The following is a 12,923-nucleotide window of genomic DNA, read 5'->3' as shown; positions in this document are numbered from 1 at the left end:
TTAGAATATGGATGGATATTCTACTATACGGGCCATCATTGATCGTTGAAGCCAATCATTTATTTTAGTTTCAATAAGATGTATTTGATGGTACTATAGAATTATGATCTGCCTCTATACCATCATCAGGAATTGAAGTTCTTAGATAAATGCATAGCACAATTACACATATGATAAGGTTTCTAAGTATTCTAAGAAAATAGAAAGAAAAGATGCTGAAAGCTCAATGAATGAAGGGTTAATAGAGGATGTCACAAATCACAATCTTGATGCAGGAGTTTTTGAGGATGCTTATGCGCCTGCGGCGATCTTATGCCTACGGCATCTAGCATTTCTCATCTTTGTGTGAGAGGCATTGTGTGTCAATGGCGAGCTTGTGCCTACGGTATCTTGCACTCTCGACGGCATTCTGAGGGTCTGATTAGTTATCCCTTCGGAGGTTTTCTAAGGATCTCCCTCCACTTCTCATGCGATTCAGGCTCTGCAGAGGTCTAATAAGTTAGCCCCACCTCAGAGTCATCGAGGTCTTCTCGAGGGTCTGGTAAGTTAGCCCTCCGGAGGTTCCCTAAGGGTCTTCCTTCGCTTCTCATGCAACTAGAGCTCAGCAGGAGTCTGATAAGTTAGTCCTGTCTCGGAGTCGTTGAGATCTTCTCGAGGATCTGGTAAGTTAGTCCTCACATTAATTGACTGTAGTTATAATTTAAGATCTTAAGTAGAAGGAGGAGGCAACTCTTGGAGAACTCGGGTGCCAATCACAAATTGATGGTCCTGTAAATTTTATTTTCATGAAAGGTAGTTACATCATTGGTAATGTTGCTGAGGTTCACCAAGTTTCATAGTTTGGAAATTGGAGTCCCGTCGAGCTACTTTAGCCTATAAGTTCTTGGATGTGCCACTTCATCCATTCGGTAAGGACCTTCAATTGGGCAATAGCCTTCCTTCTAGCACCTTCTCGATAGGTTGTGAGACTTTGGCTCGCCACAGCATCAGATCACCAGATAAAAGTTGATCATCAGACAAAAGATCTACATTTTTCTGCAAAAGACTAATTAGTCGATATTTGGTTACCTCGTCTATATGTGAGCCAGTTTTTATCATCCAACTTGGATTCTCCTTCCTTAACAGGACATCTAAAAAGTCCTCAATTGGTTGTAAACTTCATCATCAGATAGTAACTTGAGACGTTAGCTTTCAAAGTTCTCAGGTTGGGACGATCGAGGATGGCATTGTAAGCTGGGGGACTACATTGATCTAGATGATCCCCCAATAATCATGTGAATTTCTCCTTAGATGGATCGCTCTTCTTCTGCCATTTGCCCTCCGACTTGCTGTCGTTCCTGCTGCATTGGTGCTTACTACGGCTGAGGCTAAGGGAGAGACTGCTAAGGCAGAGGGGGCAGCCGCTGAACTCTCAGAGCTCGATGTCGAGGGGCCGCTATTCGAACAAAATGATTTAGCCACTCTTGCCTGACAAGCCTCTCGATCTCATCACGAAGCTGGTGGCAGTCTTCAATATCGTGATCGTGGTCACGATGGCAAAAGTAATATCTATTCGGGTCTTGACGGCATTCCGACCTCATTTTCATCAGTCGAGGCTCAGGCTCAGGCCCCACTTGTAACAACACCTTCCTCCGAGGAACATTCAGGGATGTGTAGTTATCGTACTACCCAGAAGGTGATGGTTGTCGAATCCTTAAGGGAGGACTGCGGGATCGACGATTTCGACCCCCATTATATCACCTCAGAAGCGAGGACCTAGAGCGCTGGCGTCTTTTCTCCTCTCGCCTTGGACGGTGCTCCTTACTAGATCCCATCGTGGCTGAATCGACAGGAGTATCATCGGCAAAGGCCTCTTCCATGCGGGCATACTTCTTCACATGGACAAGCATATCCGGAAGATCCCGAGGATAAGTCTTAACTAACAACTTTTTCAAGTCATTCTTCAGGAGACCGCTCATCATTGCGACCATCGCGGTCGACTGGTCCAGATTTTGAACTTTCAGGATCACCATGTTGAATCTATTAATAAAAGAGTGGATTGACTCACCTTCCTTTTGCTTGATGGTATGGAGGTAGTTAGACTGCTTCTGCTATCGCCAGCTGTTGATGAAATGACCGATGAAAGACCGACACAAGTCTTCAAAGGAATGGATAGATGCTCGAGTACCACTGCCTAGCGACCCCCTTAAGGGTTGGAGGGAATGCTCAATAAAGGATTGTATTCGATGCTCCTTGAAGGAGCATGGCTGCCTTGAAGGTCTCTACATGATCAACAGGGTCAGTGGTCCCATCATAGACCTCCAGTTAAGGTAGTTTGAAGTATAGGGGGACTGGTTCCTACACAATCCTCGGGACGAAGGGTGGCTGGTTGTTATACCCTTCATAGGGCAGTGCCGAAAAGCTATTATTGTTGAGGATCTTTTCTATTTTCTAGCCCAACTGCTGGCCAAGCTTCTGAAACCGTCTTTCAAAATCAACTTTGCGGACAGTACCAGCCTCGGAGTGCAGAGGAGATCGATGTTTGGAGGTTGAGACATGATCTGACTGTGGGCTTGGAGATCACCACCTGGTTGGCTATTGGGTCCTAAGGCGACTTTGATGAGTCAACCTCCTCTTTGGACTTCGAGGAGGCACCTACGGCTTTGGTTGAGATGATGGCTGCGAAGCCACAGTCAAAGTAGGATTCTGTGGAGGCGCTGCTGCGAAAGGCACAGATGGCACCATCGATAAAACTGTATGACGCACCGTTGTAGGGGATATAGAGATAGCCTGGGGAGACTGTAGCGCTGCCTAAAAGGGTGCGAGAAAGGTTTGGACTATTTGGACTGCGGTCGTCAAATGTTGAACTTGCTGGAAGAGCTGATCGAATTGATTGACCGTGACTGATGTCGGTAGGGCTGATTGAACCGATAGAGGAACGATCGATTGAACCGATGGAGGGACTTCCGACGCTAGTGGTTGAACTTAATTGTTAGTCTGGCTGGCAGTCTGTCCGAAAGTGACGATATTAGAAAGTCAAAAAGATGTCCATCTTGGAGCCATGAATGTGATGTAGGCCCTTCCTCTATCTGTTGCTGCTTAAATCAGTTGGGGTTGGAAGACGAACATCTGAAAATCTCAAACGGTGATGCTGGTGCTGGAGTCACCTGCAAAATAAGTCCCAAATCGAAGGTTGTAGCTCCGATGAGGATCCTTCGACGCTCAAGTCAGAAAAGTAGAGAACGAAAGAGCAGCAATGAATTCTCTGAGAGGGGTTTGATTAAACTTACCTGGATCCTTGGGACTTTGGTTGTTTATATAGATGAATGTCGGACAGCTGGATTGTTAGCCGTGAGATTGCATGATCTCGAGATTGTCGGACCGTTGGACATGCCATACTGAATAAGATAATTTAGCCCTTAATCGCCCTTACGAGATCAGGAGAGATGATTATACCAAATCTTATCTATTCGGGACAGACAGCTGTCATATATGTTGAAGAGATAAGTCGACTAAACAGTTCATACATAAGTTAGATCTCAAAAATATCTCAGCTCAATGTAGAGATAGGCTCTTCCTCTCATACGATGGTCAGTGATCGTATTGATGATTCAAAAATTTAATATATGCCGTGATATAATGCTGATCCAAAATATTTGTGGTAATCATCATAATATATATATATATATATATATATATATATATATATATATATATATATATATATATAAATATAATAAACACATATATTTTTTCTTTCTCTATATATATATAGAGAGAGAGAGAGAGAGAGAGAGCGAGCGCGCGCGCGCGCGCGCTTCAGTTTGTCTGAACCCTGAACACCGAGCCTTCGGAGGACCCCGTCTCAGGTCGAGAAGTGGGTGCTGGATGGCCTAAAGCAAGTAAATGGGCAACTCCTTGTTTCTGACCGACCACGTTAAATCTGTCAGGAATCTCCCCGCTAGATTTTGCTGATATCATCTTGCCCTACCCTTTTTTTCTACAGTAGCGGAAAAAAATTAAAAAACATAAGCCGTACCCTCCGTGCGAGGCGCAGCTGAGAACTACCGTCAAAAACAGGAAACCTGCACACAAAGATCTCAGATATTTTTCTTGCGAACATCATTGCAGAGAGTAGCAGATGGAGATAGCGAAGGCAAAGTACACTGAGAGAGAAAGAGAGAGGGCAGGGGGAATGATGGGTCCCAAAAAGTCCGCCCAAAAGTGTGACGCTTGCTCCGCCCCTAGCCCTTTGTCTTGTTACCCTCATAGGCACCTCTTCCTTCTCCCTTCTCTTTCGCATGCTCGGTTTCATGCCCTCGATTGATGGCCCTCGTACCTTCTCTCTTTCGAGGGTTTTTGGACCCATCTCTCAAAATGCTACTTGACAAGTAGATAAGAAAACATCCTATCATTTTAAAAAAAGGGAAAAAAAAAAGCAGAAAAGAAAACGGAGTTTTCTTCGGCTGGATTTTGTGGGCTGGGACGAGTTGGGAGAAAGCCCATATAAAGTTGGTCCCGGCATTTCTTTTTAAGTTGAAAAATTTTTTATGCACGGGAGACAGTATAAAAAATTTAAAATATATTATTTTATATAATTATTTTATATAATTATTTTTTTAATATATATTTAATATTTATAATTTTTTTAAAATTTTAAATATTAAAAATATTTTTATTTTTTAAAAAATTATAATATATTATATTCATATTATGATATTTTTATATATAAAAAATAATAATTTTGAAACAGAATATCATAATATATAATATTATAATTTTTTTAAAAAAATAAAAATATTTTTTCATATAAATTTTTAAATAAAAAATAAAATTATAAATATTAAATATATATAAAAAATAATTGAATAAAAATATTTTTAATATATTATAATATTTTAAATTATATTATAATATTTTAAATGTAAAAAATAATAATTTGATGTAAAATATTAGAATATTATAAATTTTTGACTCATATTACAACATCTTATAGACGGCTATAATTTATCGCAGAATGTGATAATTATTTTTAAAAATAAAAATATTTTTATTTAATAAAATTTAAAAAATATAAAATTATAAATATTAAATATATATTAAAAATATAAAGTGGTGCGGTACGCGACGGATTTTTTCCGCCGCCTGCGGTGCACAAAGAATTTCTCTTTTTTTTTTTTTGAAGTTTCGTTCGAAAGATTTGTATAGCAAGAGAAAATTGCTGTGGTTCCTGTTACCACGGTTAAGGAATAGGAGGGAGAATGAGCAAATCCTTTTCTCCTTGTTTTTTCTGCTGTTAATTAATCACAGAAAGAGATGAATCCACGGATTGTTTAGGTGTTAGAACTTCAAAGTCTTGTGTTTTTTTGTCCTTTCGCAACCCCGTTCCTCCGACCAATCTGAGAGAATCCCACTTGGTGTTGCTATAGCCTCTGGCCTCATGCCTTCAGAACAGGGGAGGGGCATAATTCTCCTTCTCCTTGAGCTCCGCGGGCCCATTCTCTTTTTCTCGTGCCGAGTGAAAACCCAATTCCCTCCTCACAGACAAACAAACAAACAAACAAACGCTTCTGGTGACTCTTGGATGTGTTAAGCTTTGAAAATGATAGATGCCTGGTAAACTCTGTACCCCATTATTTTCTTTGCTTGCTCTGGGAGAATGAGATCTCTCTCTCTTGTAGGTAGTTTATAAGGAAAGGAACCTCTTTCCTTTTTTGGCTGTGGAAGAGGAGACCTCTCTCGGAAATTTTGAAAAAGAAGTTGGGGTGATGTCGATCCTTTGTTCTGGTTCTGAGCTCCATTGTTCTGGTTTTGCTTCAGGTTTTGTGGAGGCTATATTTGGTGCCTCACGGTTTCCGCACTTCCATGCACACTTGAAGGTTGGTTTCTGAGAAGCTTTATCTGTTTACTTGTAATTTCATTCTTATCCCTTTTTGTAGTATTTGTTAGTATTCTTGAAAAGGGGCTGGAGTTTCTAAATTGCATGATGGAAGGTTTTACTCTAGTCTCTGATAGTTTACTGTACATGAAGCTTTTCTTCTTCAATGCCACCTTCTTTACATCTGGAGTAAGTTCAAGCCAAGCAGCTCAAAAAACTAATGATTCTGTTTATGGATCTAGGTTGTTGTTTCCCTTGCCCCTTGTTTTCCTTGACCCTCTTGGAAATAAATTTGGAGTTGAATGACAAGGCTTTATGATCAAATACTAAGTACTGCCAATCTGGGAATATGATGATGTTGGGATGATTCTTTCACCACCTTTGATCTCAGTTTTGATTCATAATTTGCTTATGGACATTGCGCATCTTTATTCTTATTGCATGTTATCTAAAAAATGTCAAAGTTAATGTCTGAAATGGATCTAAAGTCTTCTCTGTTTTCCTTCTTATCGTCCTCCTATGCATGGACGGTGGCTGGAAACTTGATTGTATCTGTTTCCTTGTGCTACCTTATGCACATAACATTGGGTTTTAATAATCAAAAACATTTCAGCATGACACTTTTCCAGCAAGTTCGAACTAGTTGATAACATGTTCAATGCAGTTCAAAAGCAATGGATATATTCTTGTTTTGTTTTCCTTCAATGCGATCAATGTTTTTTACCCACTGTTCATTTCTACTTACAGTTCCCTTTTTCGCCAATCGACATGGGCGAATTTCTTTTCCCTGCTTTTTCTCATGAAATAATCTTATCTAAGGGCAGCTTTTAGCATCCATGCCAGCTCAAACATTGCCACTGCAGAACTAAGTAAACCTTAGTTAACTTTTTTTTTTTTTACCCCTGTAGATATGAAGTCAGCTTTATTCTCAAGGTAAGACCATCCTCTGCCAACTCCATATCTGCGGAAAAACAAAAAACCATGGAGGCCATCACTTGTATTAATTTCTAGGAGATGACCACATCAATATATTGTGGAGAGACTCTTGTTGCAATAGCATTATACTAAACCGCATCTGGGAAGCCAATTTAACAAATATTTTCACCATATAAATAATCTCCATCTAGAAAATTACATTTCTTTTAAATTTTTTTCTTGCTTTGCTTAAAAAGATGTGCATTCTGGGTAAAATTTTACTTGTTCTGGTGTGTTTGTCCTGAATTTTTTGCATTATCAAATTTGTTGATGATAACACATATTTATATTTCTTGTACTTCTACATCAATTTGTTTCTGCTTATTTGCTTTGATTTCTGTCTGTTGTTCTGATTAACTCTAGTCTTTGATATCTCAGGTCTTTCTACTTATTAATGGAATTTCAAAATAAAGATTAGTCTGAATTTTCATTTTGTTGGTAAAATCCATAATGTTCTAGCAAACTCTTAATTACCTCCAAGTGCATATGCTGATATAACTCACTAGGACAATGATGAAGATGTGAATGGAGATTGTGCATGCATCACACGACTTGCTTGAATCATTTCTCTTTAGCTTATTGAAGAATACAATCAAACATATCGGAGAAGTTAATGGCTCATACCAGTCTTTTATGTAAGAAGCAGATGCCATATATTATCTCTTTTAGTTGAATCTAGGCTCCCTGCTTGACTCTGCTGCTAGTTTCCTGAAGATGCATCTATAAATTTGGCAGTGACGTTGATTGGATACTGGAAGTGAACTGCCTAAAATGGTCGACAAGTAATATTGCTAAAGTTGATTTGGATATTGGCAATTTTATGAACTGGTAGAACTGGTTGTCGTTTTGTTAAATCTTTGCCAGAGATGAAGAGACATCTGAACAGTCTTGTAGTAGTTTCATGACTCGCTCGAATTTTTGACACCCTGTTATGATGGAGAAAGATGCATTTAATGCCTCACTACCGATACACAATCATAATGAAATGGTCGTTGAATCAGCTTTCCCCCATATGTTTTCAGATCCAGTCATCCAGTTGAGCTTTCCAGGTTACAACAACCATAGACAAATAATGGCTAGTGATCCATTTCTGTCCACATTTCAAGAAGCACAAGAAGAAGCACTGAGCAATCTCTATGTAGCAAATAATGGTGATATGGTCAATGGCAATGTGCCATATTCGAGAAATATGCCTCATGTTGGAAATGTTTCATATGATGGTTCCAGTGGAAATGCTGACTTGGGGGAACATTTCATGGGGACTTCTCTGCCTGCCACTTCGCTTGTCAACCTTGTTTCCGGCACAACATGTTTACGTGAAAATCTTATCAGTGTTGATGCTGCTTCAACTTCCTCATTGCCATCTAAGGAGATGAGAACCTCTATTTCTAGTGATTGCTGCAATACTATAAATTCATCCAAGACAGTTTCAGTAAATTGCGAATTTGAGTTGCAAGATGATGCAGGCCTTCTGACATCCAAAAAGGATGCTTGTTTGAATCAGCAACTAAATTGTTCATGGAATTATGATGTTCTAGGTCCTGAGGTGCCTTCAGGTAAAACATTTGCCTCAATTCGTCCATCTTATCATGAATTAGAAAGCTCAGTGCCTGGCTGGAAGTCTAGTGTAAATTTTCCTTATTTATTCCATGACTGTGTGCCATTTAATGAGCTGTCTCTGAGTCTTGGCTCCGGTCAGCCTTCTATTATCAGCATGCCTGAAGTCCTGAAGCAGTGCTCGGAAGCAAGCTGCCCCGGCATAATTACGTCAGACAATAGTAGATGTCCGGTTTCTACTGAAATGCCAGCCTGCTCTCATGCTTCCTGGAATTCTTCTCATGATGTTGGCTTGGGGCTGACCTTCGCTCACAATGAGAAGTTCTCTCTGTATCCTAGATCTTCTAGGCCAGTTCATTTTTCCCATATGCTATTAGGATCAAGATATCTCCATGTGATGCAACAAATACTTGCTGAAGTTGCAACCTATGCGGTTGCAGATTCGAATGAGATGAACAGTGACTCTTTTGGTGGGATTGGGGGTGAGGAAAAGATGACTTTTTCTTCAGGTTGCTCTAATTTACGAGAACTTGCAATGTCTGATGAATTTCCTTTTTCTTCTGGAGCAATTAAATCTCAAGGCCATGTTGATGGCCAACGATGTCAGGAAGTTTATACAAAGAAAACCGAGCTAGCAACAATGCTTCATCTGGTAGGTGGTATTTCTTTACATTTTTGTCGTGGTCATACACAATATTGCTTGAGGTTTTGTACTTTGTTATTTGCACAAGTTCGTCAGCAACTACTGATATCTTGTCAGTATTTTGCTAACTCCATATCAGTGGATTCTCGTTCCTGCATATTTAAATCATGTGCCGCATTTGTTATCGTGCTAACTTGGTATCATTAAGTACTATTCATTTGTTTCTTATGTTGGGGAAATTCTTGCCTCCAAATTACTATTGATATAAAGTACATTTTGTTATCTTATTTCTTAGGTTTAAATTAGTCAAGTTTGGGGAGTTTCTGATTATGTAAAAATAGTGCAGTTTTGATTTTTCACTAGCCAAAATCAGTTCTTCTTTAGAATATCTGGCAAATTATCAAATAAGAAAACTTATAACCAGAAAAGGACTATATCAGGCCTGGTTTGATGTGGGTAACTGCTTTCATCTTTGGGGCATGAGAAGTCAAAAAGCCAAAGTAAAGCACAATCCTGGTTTTGTAACATTGCATGTGCAACTGAGAAATAGCAAGAAACAATGGAGAAACATTGGACTTGTAAAATTTTCATTTTCGAGTAGCACAGAAGCATTTCGTCTGCGTTATTACTTTATCCACCATGCAACTTATTTCTCGCTATTTCAATCTAGTTTTCTCTTATTATAATTTTCTTTCCCTTAATCAAATTTTTTATCATCTGCATCTTGGATTATAGGTTGACCAAAGATATAACCAATGCATAGAACAGATCCATAATGTCATATCCACATTCTACAGTGCAACTGAGTCAGGCACTTCTCACATGCATGCGTTGTTTGCTCTTCGGGCAATTTTTTCCCTTTATAAAAACTTGAGGGAGAGAATTACCAGTCAGATTCTTGTGATTGCCCAACAATGTAGCACCTTATGCATGAGAGAGGAGAAAAGCTTTGGATCTTCTTTGATCCAGAAACAATTGGCATTGCAGCAGCTGAGGAGCCACCATCAGCAATCTTGGAGACCTCAAAGAGGCTTGCCAGAAAAATCTGTCTCGGTTCTACGTGCATGGATGTTCCATAACTTTCTGCACCCGTGAGTTGCATATCAATTGGTAATCTTGAATAAAAGGCGTTTCATGACAAAAGACTGTGTATTTGATTACCGCATCTCTTTTATGATAATGAATTCAGGTACCCAAAAGACAATGAGAAGCATTTGCTCGCGATCAAAAGTGGTTTGACAAGAAGCCAGGTACTCATAAGCTTTTGTTATATTGTCATGCTTTAGGTTGATCATTTTTGTTCCTGCACCAGTAGTGCACACTGGAAGATGTGATTTCATTTATCGCAAATCTGATGGGTAATCCAGCAGAGCTGGGTGGATAAGAATGTCTCCTCTGATATATTTTCTTTTGCTGATTATGTTATTACATGTTGCAATATCAGGTGTCCAATTGGTTTATAAATGCACGGGTTCGTCTATGGAAGCCTATGATAGAGGAAATGTACTCTGAACTTAAAAGGAAGAATCAACCTGAAGGATCAGATGGTGAAAGCAGAGTCCATGGAAACATTGGCAGTCAATGGTTCTAATGAATTGAGGTGTTTAAATCTTGCCTGTGATTTAATGTCAACACACTAATCAGGCAGATGTTCCATCGCAATTCATCTGATCTAGAATGTAAGCTTATCATCAATTTATCTTTCTTTTGTTGGTTTGATTGGCTCAATGCAGTCACTGGAGATTGGTCTGCATTAACAATTAGGTGATTTGGTTGACCATCTGAATTTGGAACAGTGCAGAACTTGTATGATGAGTTCAGGGTCTAACAAGTGTGTTCCTTGGTGCAACCTGAATGTTATCCAAAGAAAGGCAACTGTAGTTTGAAGAATCCCACCAAAACATGCTTTCTCAACAACCAAAGAGAGAAAAAAAAAAAAGCTTATTGAGCGATGCACAACCTTTTATGTGGTATCAATGTTAGACATCTTGAAATGGACATCTTTAAATAGATCTTGGTTTGGGCCGACTTAGGGGTAGATTGCCCTTCGGTTGTGCATGCGTGTCATCACCATATATCTATTGTGTTTTGCAAAAGAAAAGAAAAGAAATTATTGAAGGGTGCCAAGATGGTCTATTGTCACCAAAGTGTGCTGTTTGGCTGCCGAGATAGGGTGGTGGGGAAGGAAGGGGAAAATGGCGGAGCCGTCATGCATAAGATCACTCTGTACCTTTTGCTTTGTGGTGACGAAAGATAAAAACTTGTGCCTGTGTCAAAAAACGTGGGTCCTTCATTTCTTATATCCCTCTTGGTAATATTTTCATTGCTAGGGATGGGAAGGGAAGAGTGTTCTTTTGATTTAACGTTTCTAGCACCTTGAAAGCTAAACTATACAAAGCCGTGCCATTCTTCATTGGATGTTTGCTCAAGGGAGCCTTGTCGGATTTTCGTATCCTACCGTTTCCCTAGAAAATATGATTTCAGTTGATAATTTGATTCGTGAGACAGCTGACCTCAAATTGAGGTGTCATGTGATTTTAGAAGCTATTGAATAATCATCATCATCCTACGTTGGCTTTGGGTGTATGCTTGTGTTGTGGTTTATGAGTGGATTGGGCTCTGCCTTAGCCATTACCCAGCTGTAATGGGGCCTTTTCAACGATGGTAACAGTTTGGCAATTTGATTATTTGTTTAATTAAAACAATAATTTTTAATTCAAATTTCCATGTCTCTTAAATTCTTGTAATTCATATATGAGATACAGCATGGGAACTTCTGGATGTTTGAGGCTTCTTTGGATGACCTGGCAAAACTTATTAAATTTGTTGATGAGAAGTCCATTTGGGTTGGTCCATATCAATGCAGCATCCTCCTAGTTCGAATCCTTCTTTTTTTTTTATTTTCGTGCTGGCAAGAGATGTGGGAATGATACGAAGTTTATTATCATGGATTCGATGATCTCTACAGGATGCGGTCAGCAAGAATTAATTAATATTATATTAATATAAATATTATATTATATTAATATTTATAAAGATAATATGTAAATGATATTTATAAAATTTTAATCGTAAATATTAAAAAAATATTTTTGAAAAAAAATTAATAATTTTTAAAAAAAATATCTCAAAATTTATCTCCCTCGTGGGTACTTTGCTTTCTGTGGACGTGAAAAATATTTTTTCATAATTTTTTTTTATTTCTTCTTCTTGCAGCTCCAACTAAATAAAAAACTCCTCTCCAGTAGTTTTTTTTTGTTCCTCCGCTTCCAGTGAACCAAACAAGTGCTATATTCTTCTTTCGTCTTTGCTCCTTCGAATCCTCGCCACCCACACGGCCCCAGTGCATGTTAGAGAATCCCGCCATCTGTCCTCATCCGCGGGCTTTCCACCATGACGCAAACTCTAACCAATGACCCTTCGGAGCACCCAAGAGCCGATGACCAGGCGGTCATCGATTGTTCACAGTCCACTACGCCGTCGGTCTGGGCGCTCACTGCGAGGATGCCGAGATCGGAGAGGCTGTTGAGCAAATGAACCGAACCGCCTCTCCGATTTCGCAACCTTCTTTCCCAGCGCTCGAGGAAATAAATCCAAGTGCTTTTGTCGCCTTCTGCATGTTTGACAAAATGCCAAATGAAGAATGGAACAGCGATCTTAGTTCTGACGCGCACGGAGGCGTTTCGGCTGATGAGAGAATGCGGGCTGTGATCCAATGCCCTGAGAGGGTCAAAGAATCCATGTATAAAGACTAGAGAATTAGCCTATAAATGGCACGAGACATCCGAAGGCTCATTCACTTTTTCGTGATCTTTAAATTTTTTTTTAAAAATTTATTAAAATATCAATCTGTTATATTTTTGAGAGACAAACAGTATCACAGATTGGATC

General features: G+C 39.2%; 1 protein-coding gene across 4 annotated transcripts; it reads left to right on the top strand.

Moving 5' to 3' along the window:
* The first annotated feature begins 5,199 nt into the window (after window positions 1–5,199).
* Window positions 5,200–11,720, top strand: LOC105048009 (uncharacterized). 4 transcript variants are annotated; one of them, XM_073260504.1, is made up of 6 exons: window positions 5,200–5,595; window positions 5,800–5,858; window positions 7,855–9,041; window positions 9,768–10,123; window positions 10,222–10,282; window positions 10,477–11,720. In XM_073260504.1, exons 1-6 carry the CDS (start codon window positions 5,582–5,584, stop codon window positions 10,621–10,623), a joined length of 1,824 nt encoding a protein of 607 aa, XP_073116605.1. In that variant the 5' UTR covers window positions 5,200–5,581; the 3' UTR covers window positions 10,624–11,720. The 4 variants fall into 4 exon arrangements, with proteins under 4 accessions (XP_073116605.1, XP_073116604.1, XP_073116603.1 ...); XM_073260503.1 differs by lacking the exon at window positions 5,200–5,595 and having other exon boundaries at window positions 5,623–5,858; window positions 7,568–9,041; XM_073260502.1 differs by lacking the exon at window positions 5,200–5,595 and having other exon boundaries at window positions 5,623–5,858; window positions 7,211–9,041.
* Window positions 11,721–12,923: the final 1,203 nt, after the last annotated feature.

Source organism: Elaeis guineensis, chromosome 7 (assembly GCF_000442705.2).
Source record: "Elaeis guineensis isolate ETL-2024a chromosome 7, EG11, whole genome shotgun sequence".
NCBI classification, from domain to species: Eukaryota; Viridiplantae; Streptophyta; class Magnoliopsida; order Arecales; family Arecaceae; genus Elaeis; species Elaeis guineensis.
Note: the sequence above shows the minus strand (reverse complement) of the source record. Positions and strands in the feature narration are given on the sequence as shown.

Excerpts from the sequence above, each read along its gene's own strand:
- LOC105048009 (XM_073260503.1), top strand. The coding sequence starts at position 7,764 with ATGATGGAGAAAGATGCATTTAATGCCTCACTACCGATACACAATCAT. Across the intron at positions 9,042-9,767 it reads TAGCAACAATGCTTCATCTG|GTTGACCAAAGATATAACCA; the intron begins GTAGGTGGTATT and ends CTTGGATTATAG. Across the intron at positions 10,124-10,221 it reads TTCCATAACTTTCTGCACCC|GTACCCAAAAGACAATGAGA; the intron begins GTGAGTTGCATA and ends TAATGAATTCAG.